At 47.9% G+C, this 22,845-nt stretch overlaps 1 protein-coding gene across 1 annotated transcript in view; it reads right to left on the minus strand.

Annotated features, from left to right (window-relative positions):
• Positions 1–941: 941 nt before the first annotated feature.
• Positions 942–22,845, minus strand: part of SLC4A5 (solute carrier family 4 member 5) — a 69,344-nt gene continuing 47,440 nt past the window's right edge. The window contains exons 16-25 of the mRNA XM_087823646.1: positions 21,155–21,355; positions 16,350–16,463; positions 14,941–15,102; positions 13,972–14,150; positions 12,712–12,784; positions 8,132–8,200; positions 7,350–7,523; positions 6,027–6,161; positions 3,313–3,380; positions 942–1,378 (exon numbers count right to left, since the gene is read on the minus strand). Of these exons, the coding sequence (XP_087679772.1) occupies positions 1,213–1,378; positions 3,313–3,380; positions 6,027–6,161; positions 7,350–7,523; positions 8,132–8,200; positions 12,712–12,784; positions 13,972–14,150; positions 14,941–15,102; positions 16,350–16,463; positions 21,155–21,355 (1,341 nt within the window). The 3' untranslated portion in view covers positions 942–1,212. The remainder of the gene's footprint in view (positions 1,379–3,312; positions 3,381–6,026; positions 6,162–7,349; positions 7,524–8,131; positions 8,201–12,711; positions 12,785–13,971; positions 14,151–14,940; positions 15,103–16,349; positions 16,464–21,154; positions 21,356–22,845) is intronic.

Genomic DNA, 22,845 nt, shown 5'->3' on the forward strand with positions numbered 1-22,845 from the left:
CAGTGACTCAAGGTGTTAATGATCTAGTGTCGTTTGTCTTTAAAAAATAGGAAGAAATGAAGAAGCACCTGGACTTGTCATCTCGAGTAAATACAGTAACTAACCAAAGTGATTTATTCAAGATTCAAGTCCATAGTTGTTTTGTCAGATGCGTTGTGGCTATTAGGCACATAGTAGTTGCTAAATGAAAGCATGGTTGGCATTTGTTAAATGTGGATTGAAGATAAAGACTGATCTTGTTTCTTGAGGAAAGGGTTTACCTGATTAACAATGGGTTTTAATCTACCCAACTTGTTTCTAATCATTCCTTTAAAGTATTAGTCTAATATTACAAAGTTATAATCTTCCACAATTTGACATCAGCTCTGCCTAACATGCAATGTTCATGTGAATGGGAGTTTGACTTTGGGAATCAGACCATTGAGAACTTGCCGGAAGGACCTACCCAAATGCCCAGAAATTTGATTCTGGGCATGAAAAACCAGTGATATTAATTCAGAGGATCATTTTGTTGATTTAACATGGTTTGAGACTTTAACAAGAACTTTTATTTTAAAAATGTATCCACTCAAATGTGTAGGTTCTTTCATTAACGGGCTTTTGAAACTGGCTTCTCAATCTGGGAAAGCCCCAGTCACACTTCTGTGCTGGAGCAAGGCCCATAATACAGATGGTTCAAGCTTTTCATACGATCCTTAGCAAATGGAATGAGATGGAGAGAAAAGGTGGGACCTTTAAGCATTTTCTAATATGCAAAATGGCAAGATGAATTTTTCAGCCTTGCTCTATTGAAGTATGGGTATTTTAACAGTTCTTTCAAAATCATCTAGATACTTTAACCTTTAAAAAAATTCTCAACTGTTAACTTATTTTAAATAAAAATGGACTGTTGCCCCTTAACTAGTTTTGGGAGGTAAGCATTTTTTTTTTAATTTCAAAAGAAATGTTATTTCTATGCTGGACTGCATTTTAAAATAAGGTATAGCATTTCACTTTAGTTATTTCATAACAACAAAGGGAAGGGGAGACTTTTGCACCTAATTACTACTTTTCATCAACAGCTCTCCAGTTTTCTATCAAGTGTAATAATGACTCTGTTTGGTAAATAAGGAAACCAAGGGGCCCAGAAGTTGAGGGTTGTGGCCCAGCCCCTCACAATGAAGACTAAGCCACACCCTCCCTCTGTGCCCTCTCTGGGGACACCATGTCCTCCTAGAGGGTGGTCTCGCCGACACCTTCTTTTCCGTACTTGTCCATGTCTGTGAAGTCACAGTCTGACTCCATCTCTACCTTCACCTGTGGCACCATGAACACTGGACTCTGAGAGTAGTTGAAAGCAGGTGAAGCTGGACAGGAGATTTTGAAGTGCAAGGTGATGCTGAATGAGAGAAAGGAGGGGAGAGTGATTTATCTAATGTTTGCGTTTTTCATGTGATCCCCCAGAGCAGGGCTCCAATGCAGGCAGCTCTGCCTCTGCTTATGGAATCGTAACACGTCATGGGAACTGGCAGTGTCCTATCTGCTTGGCCTTCAGCTGTAGTCATTGCTGGTCTTGGCCCGTTTCAACCTCTTCACGTTGCTGCCAAAGGAGCTGTCTGGATCCCAAATCTGTCTGTGGTTCCCCTGCTTAAGTTTTTTCATGGTTTCCCACTGTTCATAGCATCCAAGCCCCTACTTGTAGTTTGCTCCATCCATCCCTGTGTTCTTTGCCCTGAGTGTGTATGTGTTTTCAAGTGGCATTTCCGGCCTGTACTGGCCTGAAATGCCCTTTTCTCTCTCCTTCACTTTATCTAGGGGACTCCTTGTTATTGTCCTCGGTGCCCCAGATAAGGAAACCGCCCCTTAGACCGCTGTTCTTTCGCGTGTGCTCCATTGTTCTTGGTGCAGGGTGCTGGGTGTCCTTGCTCACGTGCCTGTCTTTCTGTATCCCCAGGGATGAAGCCTCCTGCCTGGGAGAACATGATGCTTAACCTTTGTTAGATTAGATCATGTTGCTGACTGATCTTTTTCTTCACTGCGATGAAATCCTGGCCCCTTAGTGGTCTCTGCTTCCCTAGACTCGGTCAAACACCCATGTAGGTGGGAGGTGCCACTGCCAATTACCAAATTTGCTACATTTCTGCCTTTGTCTCATGCTTTTTATAATTTAACAGGGTTTTTGAAATCCCCTGTCTTTGTCCAAATCCTGTCTCCACTGACTGAAATTGGGACAGAGATTCAGTTTAGTGTAGGCTATTTTAAAACGAAAATAAATCAGGGTAGACAGACTGCTTTTCTCCTAACACATTTATATATAAAGGTCAGTGACTAAGGGTATAAGAGCCTTGGTTGGGAGAGGGGGTGAGAAGGCAGGCAGAGATGTAATTTGGACATGTGACTCTCCTGGGCTGGAGTAGCCTCGGGCCTGCTACTTAGGGAGGGTGGTATTGGTAAGTTTCTTCCCAGCCTGGCACGTGGTAGCAGCTCTGAGGTATAACTCAGAAGACCCTGTACATGTTTCCTAAAACCCCTTGAGAGAGTGCCATGTAAGTGGAGATTCATCTGCCTCTAGACTTTGGATACCTGTGCTTTTACTGTTTAACCCAGGACAGACTGCTGTCTGTTGAGTGGGGCACAGTGTAAGAGTAGGCCTGCCTCTACCATCTTCCCTAGTGAATCTGAGGCAGACTTTCTTGCCTCTGAATTGCTCTTTTCCATTTTTGAGGCCCTCCCCCCACTTTTCAACCATTAAGCGGTCCCACTTTCTGCATGGGTGGCTCTCATTTAAAACAGGTAGGAATCACCCTGTTGGCAGGGGCTCCTGGAAACCAGGCCTTGAATCCTTTCGGACTCTTCTCATCTCTACCTAATCTTTGATACTTAGCTTTCTCCGATACCCTTTCTGATCTCTGCTAATTAACCATGCTGTTATTTTATTCTACAGAGTACTAGATTACCTGATGTTTTTACCCTTAGAGTGCCTTTATCCTGGCTTTTGATAATATATACTTAAGTCATATCTGGTTTTCCTCTATGTTGTTTTCTATTTTTAAGTATTTACTTTTAATTTTCATTTTACCTAATATTTTATAATAATTTCCTCTTCTGAAGTTGAGTACCTTTGTGTGTTGTAATCATGTTTTTATGTCATTAAGAGGACATGTTTTTACTAGACACCCAATAATCAGGCCTGCCAGCCTTTCTCTCCATGGTGGACCACAAAGGGGTTTTACTGAGACACTGGCTAGTCTGGGAGATCCTAATCCCTCAACCTTCCCAGCCAGTGTTTAGTTTCTTATCCAACACCCAAGGAGTACACTTCGTGGCTGTTACCTTCGATCAAGTTCTGAGTCACTGAAGGAAGAATCAGAACGAGTAACTCCAACTGGAAGATCTTTTTCCTGGCAGGAAAATTAGAACGTCAGCTGTGGCGCAGGTTTGGGAACACACTGGAGGAGATCCTCTTTTTCCAGTGCTTCCCTTACCCGTTTCTATTCTCTAGCCCCATGGCCAACACGACACAAGAGGAACACAGGGCCCTCATATGGACGGGTGGTTCAGCTATTCCTTCATTAGAAAGCTCAGTCAAGTTAGGTAGGTGGGAGGGGTGGGAGGGCTAGGGAAGAGCAGGGAAGGGTGATAAAATTATACAAATAGGAAGTGGGAAAGAGCGAGAAACTCAGAGGTATCTGATAGAGAGTAGGATGGGAAGCCCGCCAAGGGCTTGAGGGGACTGGCAGGATCCATAATCTGGGTCTTCAAGGAAAGTGGCAAGCTCTATATGAGGAGCAATGGGGTCTGGACTCAGGTTGGGACCTCAAGCTGTGTTTTCTCAGTGACAGGACTGTCCACAAATAGGGAGCTGAGGCTGGGAGCAGGTAAGGGGAGCAACAGAATCCCCCAGGATCTCCATAAACAATGCTGCATCCTTCCCGGGCAGCCTCCTTTCAGCAGGTGGAAGATGACTATCATTTGTACAGAAACAGCCCAACTACTGGAACCTTCTAAGTTATAATCCAAATGTGATGCTACCTGTTTTTCTAAAGGACAACTCAGCTTGGGCTTGAGCTCTCAGTCATCTCAACAGTCACTGGGCAGCATGGGAGGCTCAGTGGGTCATGCTTGGATCAGTGTGGTCTGAAGCAGGGCAAGAGAGGTGCCACAGGCATCTGGGGCACCAGAGGAAGGGGAGGAATGAGGTTTTGCCTAAAGTGAAGATTGCTCACTGGAATCTGCAGAGTTGATCTGAGGTTTCCGTCTGGTTGGACTCCCAATCCTTGTGGCCCAGTTCTGCCTGAGCTCTGCCTAGCACGGTGGTCCTCTAGCATCTAAGACCATTAGAACCCCTGAATTAAAGATGGAAGTTCCTTGAGGAAGAGGTGAAGAGTTAGTAGGGAGGAAGAGACAGACATCATGTGTTTTACTTACTGGCAATGCAGTGGATACCATTTTGGGGATCTGTTTGGACACTTTCCATGGGAATCTTTATAACTGAGGGAGGAGGGAACTGGGGCTGGAGAGAAACAGTAGGAAAAGCTGATAAACACCACCAGTACAATAGCTTTGGCTTTCTTGCCAAGATGGAAAATATACCCACAGTGTGCAAACTGCCACCTACACATCCAGACTAAACAGATAGGGGGTGCTGCAAATGCGCTCAGGCCTACTGAGGGGGCACCATGCTTAGTCGCTGCTCTAGGCAGGATGGAACTCTTCTGGGAATGCTACTCAGAACAGTTTCAACTGTCATGGTAACCAGTCATCTGGGAGTGAACCTCACCTGATAGCTGTATAAGGTCATATGTAAAGTGAATTTGTATAAATGGAAGCCCATTTTTCCACTGAATATATCATTTAATCCAGATATTTTCCCCCCAACCCTGGAACAGTTCCAGGTACATGGTAGCACTCAAATATTTATTGAGTGAATCAATGAAAGAAGTATTTGTCTTTAAAAGGCTCTTAGACTCTCAAGTTTCTTTGTTCTCAGAACTTATCTTTGCAAATCATCTAAAGCATCAATGAAAAATGTGAATGAATAAAAGGACCTCTTCCCTTCCTAGAAGAGGACAGTAATTAAGGACCAGGGGAGCTTTGGTCTCACTACCACCAGAAGATGGTTTAATCACCACCAATCAGTCAGCAAGAATTTGCCTCAGAACAGTTTTGATCTGCAAAAGACAAGATCATGAGGAGAACAGCTCTAGGATGATGCAGGGATGTGGTTTGGGGTCAAACTGGGAGGATGGGAGCCAGGCATGGGGCGAGATGTCACGGGCAGCTGACTACACTGGATTCAAAGTCAGGAGTCAATGTCTTAAATCCCTCTAAGACATTTAGTGATATGTCCACCTTGAGTGAACCACTTCTGTTTTGGGGTTCAGTTTCTTCATCTGTAACGAGCACTTGAACCAGACAATCTTTCTGTCTAACATTTTGTGATTTGCTATAAGCTCTGGACCGCTTGTCTGTTGACTCCCTGAGTGTTTGGGGGGTGGGATGGGGAGGAGACATGGAAAAAGGGAGGGGTAGTCAGGGCAACCGAGGGGTTGCAGGCATCTGGGGAATGTAGCCACCCTCCTTCAGGGAGGACACATGTCTCTTCCCCTCCCTCTTATCCTAATACCCTGATACCCTAAGAGCAGGGCCAAGCCAACCTTGCCCCAGTCCTCCGGTCTGTCCAGGAGTCCAGTTTGCTAGTGAGCTTCCATCTGACCCATCCCCCCTGACTGTAACCTCTTTGATGGAGCCAGGCCCCATCCTGTTCCCTCAGGGGACTGTGTAGCTGTTGACAATGGCCCCAGGAGCCCACAGGAATGGGAAGGGGTAGGCTTGGCCAACCAACTTTTCCGTGGGTGGGGGGCTCTTTCGCTCTGGCCCACCCTGAGGATATTCACGTAAACAGACCAAGATAAGCAGAAGCCTTGGCTCCTCCTGGCCTGGGCGCTGCAGGCCACCTGAGGAGCCACCCCATGCCTGGCTCTGACAGAAGCGGAGGGAGGGTCTCTAGATTTCTCCCCCTGTCCCAGGCCTCACATCCTCCCCACCTCCTCGTCACTGTCCTCGTGGGCCCCTTTCCTTCTCTTTTTCTTCTTCTCTGGGAGGATGTTGTCAATCCAGGCCAGGTCATGCTGTGAGAAGAGAAGGTCCAGCAGCCTTCGGACGATGATGAGGCCCAGGATCTGTGGGGAGTTCAGAGAAAATGGCAGGATCAGGTTCCCAAACGTGGGCACAGCTCTTTCTCCCTTGGTCAGCCGTGTTCAAGGGCTTTTTCTGGGCAGCGTCTTTGGAGTCATCTCAAAGCTCCCACAAACCATTATTCACCTCCTGCCCACCTTGGATCCTGCCTGGCTTTCCTCAGTGGAGTGACAATGCCCACCAGTGACCCAGAGGGACAGAGCCTGCGATGGCTGAGGCGGGGAGCCAGGTGGAGACTATGGGCTGGAGAACTTCTTTAAATAGTGATCCCCCAACTTGAGCTTGCATCAAATCACCTGGTGGGCTGTGAATGCACACCTCTGGATGCTGGGGACCCTAACGAGAAGCTTGGGTCAAAAATCACTTACGTAGCTTCCTCCCAGGAGGGCACGTTTCCACTCCTACCTCCTGTCCTCACCTTAGCCCCAGCTCCAGCCCTGCAGGCCTTGGGGTCCACCCAGGGCTCTCCCTGAGTGTTAGCTCACAGGCTCCAACACCCCCGCAGGGGGCCGGGGTCACTTCCCTCGGGTGCGGCTATCTAGGAGCCAGATGCAACATGCTTTGGGTTTTTTTCTTTTTTACTTTTTATTTTGGAGTACTTTCAAACTTACATAAAACTTGCCAGAACAGTCACAGAACTCTCGTGCACGTTCCCCAAATGTCATGTTAGTGACATTGGGCTTTGAAGTTCTTGATCTCAGATTCTGGTTGTCTCTCCCCACCCCCCGCCCCCCTTTAGCTTTTCAAATTCAGTCAGTTTGAACGGTGAAAGGCTTTCTATTTAGCATGATCTACTTCTTCGCTTGGTTTGAATGTCAGCAGTGGGGACCTTAGTCTCCTTGTCCCAGTCTCCTTGTCCCATTCACCCAGCTCCCTCCTGCCCCAGAGTCGGGGAGGCTGAGTGGCTTTTGCATTCTCGCTGAGCTTTGCCACCCGAGCTGGGTGGAGGTGGGAGTGCGAATTGTCACTGCAGGGTTGGACCACTGCACAGACCTTCCCCTGTCCTCCTGTCCACGTCCCCAGCCCCACCTGGACTCAGCCCCCATCCTGTTCTGTGCCCGCCGGACGAGAAAGCCAGGCCATTGGGAAGGAGAAGGCGAGGGTGGACCTCCCCGTGGACACCCTCCCAGGCTGAATCCATCCAACAGGTGGGGAAGCCGGCCCCACCTTACCATGACCGGGAAGATGATGGCGGCCACCGTGGACTTGAGGACCCAGAGCACAGCCAGGCACAGCGCCTGCACCAGGGTGAACAGGTGGATCCGGCGCAGGGGCACGTGGCGCAGGAAGGCGTGGTCTGGCTGGTGCTTGGCCGGCATCAGGAAGAGCTTGCAGCGCTCCCAGAACTGGAGAGGACAGCGCGAGGCTCAGCCAGCAGTGGGGACCCGGGTGGCCCTGCTGGGGGCTTGGGGTGGGGGGAAGGGGTACTGCAGTGGGGCCTCATAGAGGGGAGCCCCTGGTCAGGCGTTAAGGACTCACAGAAAGAGAACTGGAGGTAGCAAGATCTTAGGGGAGGGCGCTTGGCCCTGGGTGAGGGCTACGCCCTTCAGCTGGCTGCAAATGAGCACTGTCCACAGCCAAAGAAAATGCAACGTAATTGCAACACAAATCATTCAAAACATCCTGTGTATTATGGCAAGTAAACAACAAAACAAAATGTGTTCTGCCAGCATTGCCCTAGAGAAGAGAGATGTGGTGAAATGATCATTGGAGTCAGCCAGACCTGGGTTCTGAATTCTGAGCCTCAGTTTCCTCATCTATGAAATTGGTATCAGAGGACAGACTAGTTATATAACACCTACAAAGTGCCTGGTATAGTGATTTTACTTGGCACATAGTAAATGGTAGTCTTATTATTACTGTTATTGTCACATTGAACCGGGAAAGCGAGCACTTGGGGTCTTGGTGACATGGACCCAGACTTGGAGTGCTGACCCCAAGGGGAGAGCCTTACCTGGATGCCATTCAGGGAGGCCACGCCCATGTAGAGAAAGACTCCATAGAGTACTGGCATGGGGATGTACTGAAATGAGAGAGGGAAGCAGAGCTTTGGACTGAGCCTCTGCCTGGGGCAAGCTCTTGGCTGCCCTGTTCTGTATGAAAGTGTCTGCCAAGTCACAGAGGCAGCCTGGCCTGTCTCGGCTTTCCCCAGGCGGTGAAGGACCTGGATGTTTGGAGGAACTGAGGGTCTGAGAACAGATCTGGAGCCAGAGTGTCAGTGGGGAGAGAGATGGTCTCTGGGGCTCTTCTGCCTCCTTCCCTAGCTGGGGTAGCCAGCCCAGCGTGAAGCTACTCTCCCAGCTGGTCCCCTGCTTCGGGCCCCGCAGAAGCCATGTGGTCTGAAGACATAGCTTCTGGAACAAGGGAAAGTTCCATAGAAAGCCCCCTGCTTGTTCCTGCCTGCCCCTTCTCACCTCCAGCCCCAGCCAAGGGGCTCCAAAGCAGCGTTGCTCAGCTTGTAGTGAACTGGGGAGCTTTAGTGAGCTGACCTACATCAGCAGGGAGTAGCTGCTGATGAACAAAGTCCATGTATCACACACACTCATTTATAAAAAAAAGAAAGGAAACATGTATATACCAGCCACTACTAATCGCAACCAACCACTGGTGGTTTGGAGGGTCTCTTTCCTTCCGATCATGCTCACAGGTAGATTGCTTGCTTTTCCCCAAACGGGATCGTATCATTGATACTGTTCTGTGGTCATCATCATGACTCTTTAGAAGCCTTTTGAGGTATTTCTCCACTGTCCCTCTAAGCTGGGTTTTTACCTCTTTTCTCTTTCCCTTTACCTGCACCCGCAGCTCGCCATGACGAACCAGGCTGCTCTGCCTCACTCCCGGCGTTTTCATGTTGGAACGCATGGGAGAACCACAGTACCATGCCCAGCTGTTAGACACTATTTCAGAATGTCAATAAATTTAACTAAGTAAACATCCTCTCTTTAAAAAAATTAGACCGTGTTCATTTTTAAACATAAAGTGTGGTTTGGACCCATATGCTGTAAATCTCAATCTAAGGCATCTCATGAGCTGAAAGAAAGGAAATGCGGGGCCCTGGCATTACTCCGTTTGTACATGGCTTAGGAGATGTTTTTCTAATTGTGAAACAAGGTGAAAATTTAAATAAACGACATTGTCCTAATCATTCTCAAAGTGGGAGCAATTGAGAGAGAAATAAAATTTTAAATAAAAGGCAGCTATAGGAGGAACAACAAGATGGCGGCGTAGGTAACAACTGCACCCGCCGCCTCCCGCAACCACATCAAAATTACAACTAAAATACAGAACCACCGTCACTCAGAGCCTCCTGAAATCTGGCTGAACAGAAGCCCCACAACCAGGGAGTGAAGAAGCACTGAGACCGGCGGGAGGGGCGGAGACGCGGGCAGAAGCGGCTGAATCGCAGAGACGCGGCTGCGGGCCCACACCCGGTGCCGCGGTTGAAACCCGGGAGGGAATCTCGGCGGCGGGGGTTTCCCAGAGGAGGGAGGGGTCCCAGCCCCACAACAGGCCCCCAGCCCAGGGCTCCAGGGCCAGGAAGAGACGTCCCCACAACTTTGGGCTGTGAAACCAGCGGGGACTGTCCCTGAGGGTCGCGGAGGCTGCGGGAGCCCCAGCAGCTCCTCTAAAGGGCCCGGCACGGACTCACTCGGACGCTCCCTCTGAGCCCAGCGCCGGGCAGCAGCCTGAGAGGACCCGGGACACTCGGGGAGGAACTAACCTGCCTGGAATCCGGGCAAGAGGTGGGGGGGCGGCTTCCTCCCAGGCAGAAGGGCTGGCAGAGGCCATGGCTCCTTTGGCGAGTCCTCCCCCACACACAGCCCGCACGCAGCCGCCATGTTTGAATGGCCAGCACCTGACTCGCACCTTTGGCCCCGCCCCGTGACTCCCGGAGGCCCCGCCCCTCCCCACCTGCAGCTCATCCAGGCCACTTCCAGGGGCTTTTCTGTGCAAGTGGCCTCTCGAGCCTCATGCTTAGGACTTTCCTAAAATCTCTCAGACAAGCAACAGCGGGCCCCATACAGCTTGATAAGTGGCCCCAGGCCTGGCACTGGCGGCAGCCTGCATTGGCTCATAGCTTGGCCTCTCCTGGACACCTCCAAGCCCAGCACAAGTAGCAGCCAGCTACAGTTTGCTGTGTAGCTCATGCTGGGTGGCCCTGGGCAAGGCACTGGCACAGACTGACTTTGCACCTCCTGGGAGGCCCCAGAGACAGTGCACCTGGTGGTAAGACTCTACTACGCTGGATTACAACCCTACCACATCCACGAGTGACACTCAAGGTGTGCACTTGGTGAACACCAAAGCTCCACTGAAGTAAATCCTGATCCATAAGGGTGTCTCCAGCACAGCAGCTCTTTGGCTGTAGTTGCAGCTGGTCCTCACAGCTGATTGGCCTAGGGGTCAGTTCCTCCCAGGGACGCCAATAGCAACCAAGGCTCAACTACAACAGGACAGTGCACACAGCCCACACAGGGGAACACCTAGAAGGCCCAGCTCAGGTGACTGGGGAGGCTGAGCCACTGGACCCTACAGGACACCTACTACACAAAGCCACTCTACAAATTCCAGGAGACATAGTAGCTCTACCTACTACATAGAAACAAACACCTGAAAGCAGCCAAAATGTGGAGGCAAAGAAACATGTCACAAAGGAAAGAACAGAAGAAATCTCTAGAAGAGGAACTAAATGAAATAGATCCAAGCAAGCTAACAGATACAGAGTTCAGGATAATGGTTATAAGGATGTTTAAGCAGACTGTTAGGGAAGTAACTGAGAAAATCAATGACATAATAAAGTATCAATTTGAAATGAAGGCTACAGGAACTGAAATGAAGAATAATTGACAGGGAATCAACAGCAGAGTAGAGGACACTGAGAATCAAATCAGCAATTTGGAACGTGAGGAAACAAAAAACACCCAACCAGAAGAGAAAAAGGAAAAATTATCCAGAAATATGAAAATAGTATAAGGAGCCTCTGGGACAACTTCAAGAGGCCCAACATTCATATTATTGGGGTGCCAGAAGGGGAAGAAAGAGACCAAGGAATTGAAAACCTATTTGAAAAAGTAATTACAGAAAACTTCCCCTACCTGGGGAAAGAAATAGACTTACAAGTCCAGGAAACACAGAGGGTCCCAAAGAAGAGGAACCCAAAGGGGCCCACAGCAAGACACATCATAATTAAAATGCCAAAGGTTAAAGACAAAGAGAGAATCTTAAAAGCAGCAAGAGAAAAGCAGTTAGTTACCTACAAGGGAGCACCCATACTACTGTCAGCTGATTTCTCAACAGAAACTTTGCAGGCCTGAAGGGAGTGGCAAGAAATATTCAAAGTGATAAAAAACATGGAACTACAACCAAGATTGCTCTACCCAGCAAAGCTATCATTTAGAATTGAAGGTCAAATAAAGTGCGTCTCAGACAAAGAAAAGCTAAAGGACTTCATCACCACCAAACCAGCACTACAGGAAATGTCGAAGGGTCTTCTTTAAGAAGAAGCTAATGAAAAAAGAATCTGACAAACTAAATAGATCCAGAGACATTGACACATGTAACAGACAATCATATTTCAGAGGAAAGAGGGAAGGGGAGTGGAGGATGGGAAGAGATTAACCAAAGAAGTTATATGTATAACCCATGGACAGGTAATAACGGGGTGAAGGCCTGGGAAGGGGGTGGGAGGGAAGTGGAGGGGATCAATTGGGGGGGAAATGGTATACCTGTAATACTCTCAACAATAAAGATAAATTTAAAAAGTAAAAAAAAAAAAAAGGCAGCCATAATCTGTAATAACACAAATTTGAGATGGCTTAAAACTTCCCTTTGTCCTGCTCTGGCCAGTTGGCCCAGTTGGTTGAGCGTCTTTCCATGCATCAAATGGTCACTGGTTCCAGGCCTGGTCAGGGTACATGCCCAGGTTTTGGGTTCGATCCCCTGCTGGGGTGCAGACAGGAGGCAACCGATTGATGTTTCTCTCTCACATCAGCCTTTCTCTTTCTCTCTCTCTCTGCCTTCCTCTTTCTCTAAAATACATATATATATGTATAAAATCTACCAAGTCACAGAGGCAGCCTGGCCTGCCCCAGCTTTCCCCATATATAACATTTGCCCTAATGAGTGCGAAAACCACATCAAACAGAACTGGGTTAAGTCTTAGATAATTTGTAGTTATCAGTGACTGATTATCAAGCCTAGGACATTATCTCCAGTCCTGTTTGCAGGCTCAAGTAGCTTTCCCAGCAAATCCCAAAGCCCCATGATATCACATTCCCATGAGTAATGAGGCTATGGTCTAGAATTCTAGATTAATTGGCACAAGTCTTCCTTGGATCCCCAGGGAAAGGCCCTTTTCCAATACTAATGACACAGTAAAGTGGCAGAAAGGTGCCACTAAGTGTCAGCTTTATACCACCTTTAACAGCAATAAACAATGATCTGAGTCCCACAAACATAAGGACACCACCTCCGGGGCATCAGGCCAGTGGTTTCTCAGGCAGACAGGCCCTGGGGGAGGGTGCAGGGCCTCACCTTCAGGATGGGAGCCAGGAAGACAGAGATCCCGGTCAGGATGAAGACGATGGTGCCGGTCACTCTCTGCTCCCTGGCAAAGAAGAGCACATAGTCAGGTAGATTGGGAGATGCTCTGTGACTGTTCCAGCCCCCAGCCCTCTGTGGGCATTGCCAAGTAATGTCCAAGGCACTGCCTCTGCCTTGTTCCCCCATCCCAGAGAGTAAGCCCACTGTGCAAGGCCCAGCTGACCAGCACATGAGAAGAGAGGGAGGTGAGGGCATTTTATAGGGGTGTTTGGGAGGTTGTCCAGTGACTAATAGTGAGGTGCTTGAGCTAGACCAATTTAGGTGGGCTCTGCCACTTACTTAGTAGTTGTGTGGCATCAGTAGAAGAGAGATAATGGCACCTACCTGGGGGGTGGGTTGTGAGGATGAAGTGGGATATAATGTGATTATCCCTGCCCTTTGACTAGAATAAGAACCCACATGACTAGCGAGGCTTCAGCGGGAGGGGGGCTGGCTGCAGTAGAGCAGGAACGAGGGGTGGGAGACAGGTGGGTGTTCCCGTGTGCCCAGGTCCAGACACAGTACAGGTGGGAGCTGGAGGCTCTGGGGCTGATTGCTCAGGCCCAGCTGTCTGGGGCTCAGAGGCCTGGGGGGAACCCTGCTCTGACCAGAGAAGTCTTGCTTGGGGCAGGCTGGGCAGTGGGGGGAATCTCTTAGGATAGCCACTTCTGGGGATGCCAGGGTGTGGTATGGGCTCGCCCTGGGCAACCTCAGAGGTGGAAGATGTGCTGCTCTGTCTGAAACAGATCAGGGACCCGACATGGGGCACGAGAAGAACATGGGCCACAGACCAGGAGTGGGAATGATCCTGGAAGGCTTTCTGGAGGACTGGAGATTAAGCAGGACCCAAACCCACAGGAGGGCCTTGGGGGACAGTGGGGCAGGGTGTCTTGAAGAGGAGACAAAGGGACAGGTCAGAACTGGCCTGTGTCGCTCTTGAGGGGCCTATATAGGTGAGAGTCGAGAGTGTGTATATGGCCCATGGTGGTGTACTGCTCGGAATCTATTAAGACAAAAAACACCACTTAGAATGGAATTTTCGTCTCCCTCCTCTCTCCCTTCAGGAATATCAATCCTCTCCATGTGGCTCCTGGGCTGTCAGAGCAGGGATCCCTTTTGCCCAAATACCTTCATGGTAAGAAAAACCTGCTTCCCCTCCCCCATCCTGACCACTCTTGCTCAGGTGGTCCCCAGGCCTGGAGCCCCACCTACCTGACCCCCAGGAACTGGGGCTGCTCCCCTGGGGCACTGGTCTCTGTTTCCATCTTGAGGCTGTCGATGTGGGCAATGGAGATGACCGTGGCAGCTACGTACCAGGGGAGCCCCATGAAGGAGCACAGGGCCATTAGGATGCCCACCCAGAACAGGTCCAGATGGTAGCCAGCAGCCTTCTGCAGGGGGCGGCAGGAGAGGAGAAGCTGTCTAGGAGCCTGTTGCTGACCATCTGTTGGGGTGGGGTGGGTTAGACAGAAATCTCCCCAAAGCAGTCATTTGGTGGGACATGGTTCAAGGGCTCCCTTTGACTTTCTAGAAGGAACTCTAAGGGGGCTGTCATCTTGAAGTGTTCAGGCCTCGCCAACGCCAGGGTTTGGTGAGTCAGGGAAGGGACACAGGTGATGGGTGTTCAGACTTGGAGAGGCCCTGGGCCTGGGTCCTTGGGAACCAACGAGCCCTACCAGGGGCCAACATATCTCTACAGTTCCTGAATGGGGGCCCTGGCAGGGACAGGTCTTAGACCAAACCCAGAGTTGTCCAGACTGGGATGGGCAGAGGGTAGCCTGAATTTCCTCAAACCCAGAGGGAGGGTGGAGAGTTGCAGGGACCAGGGGAGCTAAGGATGCTCCTCTGCCTCATGGTGCTGGGTCAAAATCCCCCTTTTAGGATCTGCTCAGACTCCCAAGATCACTGTTGGGAGGCACAGAGCTGGAGGGTGTCTTTGGGAGAAGCAAGGGGCCCAGTGGCCCACCCTGGACTTGGTCCTGGTCTTCGGATCAAGTCACCTTGGCCCTGGTGGCCTTATTGCATCTGAGATCACATTTCTCCACACCAGAACTCAGTCTTCTAGCCTCATATTTTGCTTCACAAATGGCCCAGAATTTTGCTACATGCACCATCTGCCCCTTTCGTTCCTTCTGACTTTGTGGGACGAGAGAGGTTGTGCCCCTCTAGCACCAGCCTTACCCTCAGCTTGTTTTCCTTCCGGTTGACGATGACGGCTGTGATCTGTTGGTCCATGAATATCAGGATGGTCACCAGCAGCGCAGGCAGGATGCTCGCCGGGTACACCCACCACGGGTTCTTTCCAAAGGGGGCCACAAACCAGCCTCGGTCTGGCCGCGTGGGCTGAGTGGAGCAAACAGTGAGAGCCCTCTCCACTTTCCCTCGTCCCGGCCCACTTGCCACCCAGGGCCTCCCTCTCCTCGCCTTCCTGCCAATCCTCCACCTGGGGCATTTTTCAAGTGCAATTGTTTCCCTTGCAGATGTTGGCACCTGCAACTTTAGAACAAAGAGACTCTGACGCAGACTTAGGAAGGACCTCGTGTCTGCAGAACTAAGGGGATCATTTGTGGCAGCTGCCTGCCTGGGATTGGTTAGGAAACAGGGAGGTGCATAGTCAGAGGGCGTAGAGAGAGACCTTGTGGTCACCAAGTAATTGCAAACTGAAAAGGATCAGAAATGAGGCCCAACAGGCAAGAATAAATAATTTGATGGGTCCAGTGCCTGTTGCTCCTGCCTCTTCTGGAGTCACCTGTCTGGGGAGCATTATAGAATTATCTGTAAGACACCCAACGTCAATGAAGATTTGCATATTGAGAATAGGGGATTATCTGTGCAGGAGCTGGGCTGAAGTTTATCTTTTTTTACTTAAGAGAAAGAGGTGCTTTAATTGTCAAGGCCAATACCAGTTTAACCTTTATTCGATGAAAGGGAACTTTAGTTCCCTGCAAGGAGTGGGTCCCGCAGGCCGAATTTAAATACTGATGGAATTTAATGCCGTCTTTTAAAGGTTAATGAGATGTGTTTAAGCTCCTTAGGAGAACCTGAAAGTAATATTGTGAAAGTCAAGCCCTCAAGGGCAGGAAGGGCCAGTTCTAGAACCTGTACCCCCTGGCCCAGTGTGGATGCGGGGTGCTCCTCGTGAGGCAGCAGGATTCAAGTTTAGCTACAAGCCAATGGCACAAACTCTGAACTCTGGGGGAATCTGTGAAGTGGTGGGTCTCTTCATGCTGACCTGGGATCACACTTTGAGAATTACTATTCCTAGAGATCATTTTCAACAGAACCCAGGTGGCCCAGCTTGCAGACTGCCAGGAGTCAGGGAATTGTAGACCCTCAAGTGAAAATCAAGGGGCTTCAGCTAGATTCCAGCACCTCCCCACCCTGTGGTGACACAGTGGGCTTTCATTGTCACTATGGCCCCAACCCACCACCTCAGAGGACCTCCCTGGGAGGCTGCTCTACATGGGCAGGGTGGAGCATGCACAGAGAACCCACACGGCTAGGTGGCTGAGAGTAGTTGACAGTTCGATCACTGTGGAGGGGAAAGGATCTGCAGCCAGTGGGCAGCAGAGCTAGTGCCCAGAGCAAACCTTGATGACACTGGGCACGTGCAGCTTGGGGGTTTCCAGCCCGAAACAGGCATCGATTCCACAGAACAACAGGATGGAGAAGACAATGGAAAAGTCAGCGACTAGTGCCCGGACCTGCAGAAAGATGAGCGAGTGAGCAAAGTAGCCGCCCGTCCACAGGTGGACCCAGTCCCCAGGCAGCAAAGAGGAGAACAGTTAAGAGCTTGGGCTCGACCGAGTCTCAAATCCCGGGTCAGCCCTTGCCGGCTGTGTGATCTTGGGAAAGCATGTCATCTCTTGGAGCCTCAGTTGCCTCATCTGTTAAATAGAGATAGGATAGCACCTACCTCATAGGCATAACTGAGCTATGACACATTCCAAGAGCTTGGCGTATATTAGTCAAAGCGGGAATTGTTATCCACGTGGCATGCAGCCATCACTGACGGTTTTTGGTATGACAGACTGAGCTGGCTCACCCAGCAGGGGTGGTAAGGACAAGGGCTGAATTCTGAAAAAACTCTTAGCTCCTAAAAATGTGTGACGGATTGTTGCACTGCCACCTGGGCTGAGGCGGGAAGGCCCCCAACTCTGCTGGGGACCCCTCGCTACTCTCAGGCCTGCTGTCCACTAAGAGTCCTTGGCCTCTTGCTCCTCTGTGTCAAGAGGCCCATCCCAGCCCTCTGGTCACCCTTCCACACCACTGGCTGCCCTGTCACCTTTTCTGTATTCACAGACAGCAGTTTCCAGAGAACAACAGGGAAAGCAGTTAGGAAGGGCAGGTGCAGGTTATGTATTGCACAATTAATTCGTTCCCTGTACCTCCTATTCCCCTTTAAAACTGGTATTAAAATAACATATGTGGTTAATTAAAAACCCACATAGCCTAGCCCGTATGGTTCAGTGGTTGAGCATCAACCTATGAACCAGGAGGTCACAGTCAAGGTACATGCCCCTGTTTCCTGCTCGACCCCCAGTAGGGGGCGTGCAGGAGGCAGCTGATCAATGACTCTCTCATCATTGATGTTTCTCTCTCTCCTCCTCCTCTCTCTGAAATCAATAAAAACAGATAAAAATATTTTTTTAAAAAAAACCCCACATAGTATAAAAAGCAAAGCCTCCCACCTCACCCTTCCTCACTCCAGCCCCCCTTCCTGATACACCCATATGTCTGCTTGATTTTAGTTGTTCTGGTGGTTTCCTTCATGTCATGAATGAGTAAGCTACTCTTTTATATTTTGATTTATTAATTTGAGGCATTGTTTATTGCTAAGGAGTTAGCTTACTTGCACTATCCCCCCTGCTCTTTCCTCATCCCCAGCCTTTGAGAGTTGTTTTTAAACTCCTTCTGTGGGTTTCCTTTGCACTTTCAAGTTAGGTAATCACACCTCTCTTTCCACTAACCCTTGCCAGCATCGCTCATTCTGCATCATGGGAGGCCAGGCTTGTGCCCCGTCCTTCCCACCACCTTTCTCCTCTCCAGCCCCTTCCATCTTTACATTGTCAAAACCAAGAACTTGCATACTCTCTTCTGTAAACATATGTCTTTTGTGTTTTATCTATAAGGTGATTCTAAAAGTTGAAAATCAATAACAGCTTTATATTATTACGATCATTAAAACATGGATCACACAGAACGAAGCAGCTAGGCTCACACCTGCTTTCCTAAAGTATTCCTAGCATTCAGATCAAAAAGTTATTAAGTTAGATCATACGAATTTGCCATCTTTTGTAGGTCAAAACAGTCAAATACACAGCAGGTGCTCAAATAATGTCATTTCATTCAATGTTGTTTTGTTATAATGATGATGAGAGAAAAAAATCTACTCGTGGCCAGGGCCACTGTCCGTGTGGAGTTGGCACCGTCTCCCCATGTCTGCGTGGGTTTTCTCCAGGGACTCCGGGTTCCTCCCACATCCCCAAGATGCGCATGAAGTGAACTGGTGTGCCTGCACTGTCCCTGTTTGTGTGCAGGTACATGTGATGCACATATGAGAGGGAAGGGTGTCCCGCCCAGGGTGAGCCCGCCTGGCACCCTGAGCTTCTGGGACCAGCTCCAGCCACCTGTGACCCCGAATTGGAATAAGCTGGTTGGAAAAGAATTTCTTACTTGTTTTAATTAATCTTTTTTAAATGAATATATAGTGCACATTTATTTCAATGTTCAATATTATAAATGCTTTGGGTCTTTATTTAGAAGTTTGCTAATGTGTTTGTGACCAGAAATATACATTAACTCTTATTTATAACAATGAGGCTATGGTAAAATTGGTTTTCTTATGTCATTTTGCTTAACGTCGCGTTTCCAAGGACCTATCAATGATGTTAAGTGAGGACGTCCTGTAGGCAATTTCACATGGTCCAACATAACATCAAGATGGATATAAGGAACCGCTGTGAACTCCCTCCCGCCTTAAGAAGTAACAATGCAGCTATTCAGTCAGTGTCTCTTCTATCACCCAGTGACATCCCCGTCCCTGCTCTCTAGGGACATTCACTGGTCTGAATCCAGAGTTTATTATTCCCTTGCATGTCTTTATACTTTTACTAAATATGTATATAACCCTAAAATAAACATGACATTGTTTTGCATATTTTACAGTTTTACATAAATGGTATCATATTATTTGTAATCTGCAATTTACATTATTTGCTCATCATTATGTCTGCGACACTTCTTGCGGACAGGTGCAGCTGTAGTCTATGTGTGTACTTTGCAGCTTAATGTTTGTATGATTGATTTTCATTTATTGCTTCATTCTGCTGTTGATAGATACAGTTAGATTATTTTCACTGTTATCCTTTTAGAATCAATGTCTCTGTGAACACTCTTGTACACATGTGAGTTTCTCTGGGGTGTAGACCTGGTGAAGTGCTGGGTTGGAGGTCAGGTCCATCTTCAGCTCTAGCAGAGAATGCCAATTGTTCTCTAAATTGGATGTACCTGTTTATACTCCCACCCATTGCTTTTCATCTTCAACACTTGGGATCCCAAGCCTTTTATATTTTTACCAATCTGATGGGTGTAAAATGGTTTGGTCTCATTCTTCTTTGCAATACTGAATTCCATTAGGCAACAGAGCAATTTGTAAGTAATTTGAGGGGTGGGGGGGAAGATGGTGGTTAAAGAATTTCATGTCACATGAATTATATTTCATCCTTCAGGAAAAATATAGACATTCTCAGGTGTAGTCACTACTCTAGAATTTTTATGTAAGAGGTGACTTAAGGATATGATCTGATTGGAAGTGAGAAAGAAGGGAAATAATTTGTCTTGAAGATGCATTTGTGTTGCAAGCACACTAATTTTGATTCAGTTTGTGTACTGCAAAGCTCCCTAAAGAACCTTTTATTTATTTACAAAATATTGGGAAATGTTCAATTATTCACATCAAATATTTTTTTATTATTAATAGTAGTAGTAGCAGTAATATTTATTTAAGATGGCTTTAGGAGAGCACTCATGAGGTTTATGGTGGAAGAGAGTTGCTAAAGTTCTTCTGAGTGCCCCTCCCCATGGCACAGCTACTGCTCACATATGTAAGTGCTGTTTTGATTAATTAGTGTTTTATGCTGGTCATAGACCAGAAAATAAACTTAAAACTAATAGTTAGCATTAACAATAGCATTTAAAAACTCAAGTATCTAGGTATAATCTAATAAAAATGTGCAAGACCTCAAGACCAAAACCTATAAAACATTATGGAAAGAAACAAGACTTTAATAAACGGTGAGGCATACCACAGTCATGGGTCAGAAGGCTCAAAATGTGAAGGGTGTCACTTTTCCCCAAATTGACATGTAGAGTCAATATAATCTTATAAAAATTTCAACAAGTTTTTAATTTGGTGAAACATAAGATGATTCTAAAATGTATGTGGAAATGCAAAAGGGGAAGGCATTATTGAAAAAAAAGACAAAGAGGGGGAGGTTGGTCTGTAATATATACAGACTTATAAGCCACAGAAATGAAGATTGTGATATTGGAATACAAATAAACCAATGAAACAGAACAAAGAACCTAGGAATAGACCCCATCATGTGTGAAACTTGATATATGGCAAAAGAAGCAGTGGAGAGCAGTGGGGGAAAGAATGAATCTTTTTTTTAAAAAGTGCTGGAGCCGGGCCAGGCGTGGCTCAGCAGTTGAATGTTGACCTAGGATCCAGGCAATCGGGGTTCGATTCCTGGTCAGGGCACATGCTCGAGGCAGCCAATCAATGACTCTCTCATCATTGATGTTTCTATCTCTCTCTCTCCCTCTCCTTTCCTCTCTCTGAAGTCAATAAAGATATATAAAAAAATAAATTAAAAAAATTTAAAAAGTGCTGGAACAACTGGCTATCTATACAAAAACAAAGAAATATTATTTCATACTGTATGTTAAAAGCAATTCTGATAGTTTGTAGATCTAACATAAAAGAAAAACAATGAAACTTTTAGACCATAACATAAGAGAATATCTTCTGTCCAATATTTTCCTTGAGGAAAATTTTGATATATTTGATTACAGTAAAACTAAGAATTTCTATTAATGAAAAGGTACCATTAAGAAAGTTAAAAAGGAGAAGGGAGAAGATATTTGCAACACATCGGGGAAATTTAAAAAACACAAAGAGGCTAAAGATAAAAGTCTGAAAACACCAAGTGTTGTCAAGGGTACTCATCGCCAAGGAGGCCCGCTCTCTGACTCCAGGTCTGTGCTATTAACCTGAAAACCCTCAGTGAGCAGAGCTGACGTGTCCATCCCGTGAGTGGCTCACAGTCCGCTCAGGCAGATCTTGTGCAGTCTGACTATAGGTCCCCTCCTAGCTGCAGGGTGAGCTTACCTTAGTAGGGAAATAGCGACTGAATTTGAACTTTTTCAGGGTCAGCGTCATGGAGTAGGTCCCGAAGAAAAGAATGAAGGACATGAGCGCCAGGTCTGGGATGAACTGGCAGGAATTCCCGAGCAGGCGCCCCCCGTAGTTCAGACACTCCTTCTTGCTCAGCAGGGACCAGTCCAGCGCTGTGAGGTTAAGGGGGTTGTACTTGGAGACCAAGCAGAGGAGAGAAAAGGTCAGGGCCATCCTGAGGGGTCAGCACTGGCCTCTCCCTGCAGTCCCCAGGCAGTCCCCACCCCCCTCCTGCTCTCTGAAGGGCCCTAGCCCTCCTGCCCCGTGGAGCCCAGCAACAGCAGGATGCTCCTGGGGACAGGTGGCTGTAAGGAATGGCCAACAGGAGGCTCCTTTGGAAGATGAGCAGCTCAGATATGTTTCTTCACTGTGTTCCAGGATGCACTGCTGTGTTAGCACAGAGGAAAAGCACGGAGGGTGGTGGGGTGCCCTCTGCCTCAGCAGGCCTCGCTCCCTGCTCGGGCCACCTCCTCCCGGGAGTGTCTCACACTTATTCTTCCCTTTCCTATCCCTATATGCACCCTTCCACATATTGGGGCTCACATCCCACCCATATCAGGCCCTTCTTGGGTCAGCTGCTTTAGTCACTTCCCCTTTTGGTGTCCTCTTTAGATGCCCAAAATCCAGGGCATGCACCATTTTATATATAAATATATAGGGATATATATTATATTCTTATGTATATTCCTATACCTATATATTCATGTATATACATACATGTGTACATAAATACACATATGTATATACCCACACATATATGTATATATATGTTTCTAAGTGTAGTAAAAGGAGGAATAAAAGGAGAGTAATTTGTAATAAAATTAAATAAATTTTTAAAAATTTTAATGTTTAAGTGTTCAGGAACCTATGTAAGGAAATAAACAGATGCTTGCAATTATAATGGACGTGTGGCTTAAGAGAAGTGTGGTAGTTTGATTAATGACAATGCCCCAATGAATCATGCCTCCCTGTGTCCATGCTCCTTCGCAATGTGACCCTAACAGTTCTCTCAACAAAAAGTGCAGTCTGTTTCTCCACCCCTTTAAATCTGGGCTCCCCTGGGCCTACTTACACCAATAGAATGGGAGGAAGTAACTTCGAGCAGGTTCTGAGCGTAGGCCTCAAGGTGCAGCATCTGTTCTCACCCTCTTGGAACCCTCTTGGACCACCCAGCTGGGAGAAAGCCACATAAAGAGAGAGGCCCAGCCATATGCTGAATGTCAGGGTGTCCCTCAATCACCGTGGCGATTAAAAATGCCGCTTGCAGCCTGGCCAGTGTGCCTCAGCTATTGAGCATCAACCTATGATCCAGGAGATCACTGTTCAATTCCTATCAGGGCACATGCATGGGTTTTGGGCTCGATCCCCAGTGGGGGGCATGCAGGAGGCAGCTGATCAATGACTCTCTCATCATTGATGTTTCTCTCTCTCTCTCCCTCTCCTTTCTTCTCTCTGAAATCAATAAAGACATGTATTTTTTTAAATGCCTCCTGCAGGGTAGCATGCTTCTACCGCCCCACTGGTCTGGCCCAACGTCTCTCTCCCAGCTCACCTCTCATGGTTTCCCTGTGAGACCCCCACCATCACACTTTCTCAACCAGATGGTTCACTCACTGTCCTGGAAC

The sequence above is a fragment of the Miniopterus natalensis genome, chromosome 13 (genome assembly GCF_054644295.1).
Source record: "Miniopterus natalensis isolate mMinNat1 chromosome 13, mMinNat1.hap1, whole genome shotgun sequence".
In the NCBI taxonomy this organism is placed as follows: Eukaryota; Metazoa; Chordata; class Mammalia; order Chiroptera; family Miniopteridae; genus Miniopterus; species Miniopterus natalensis.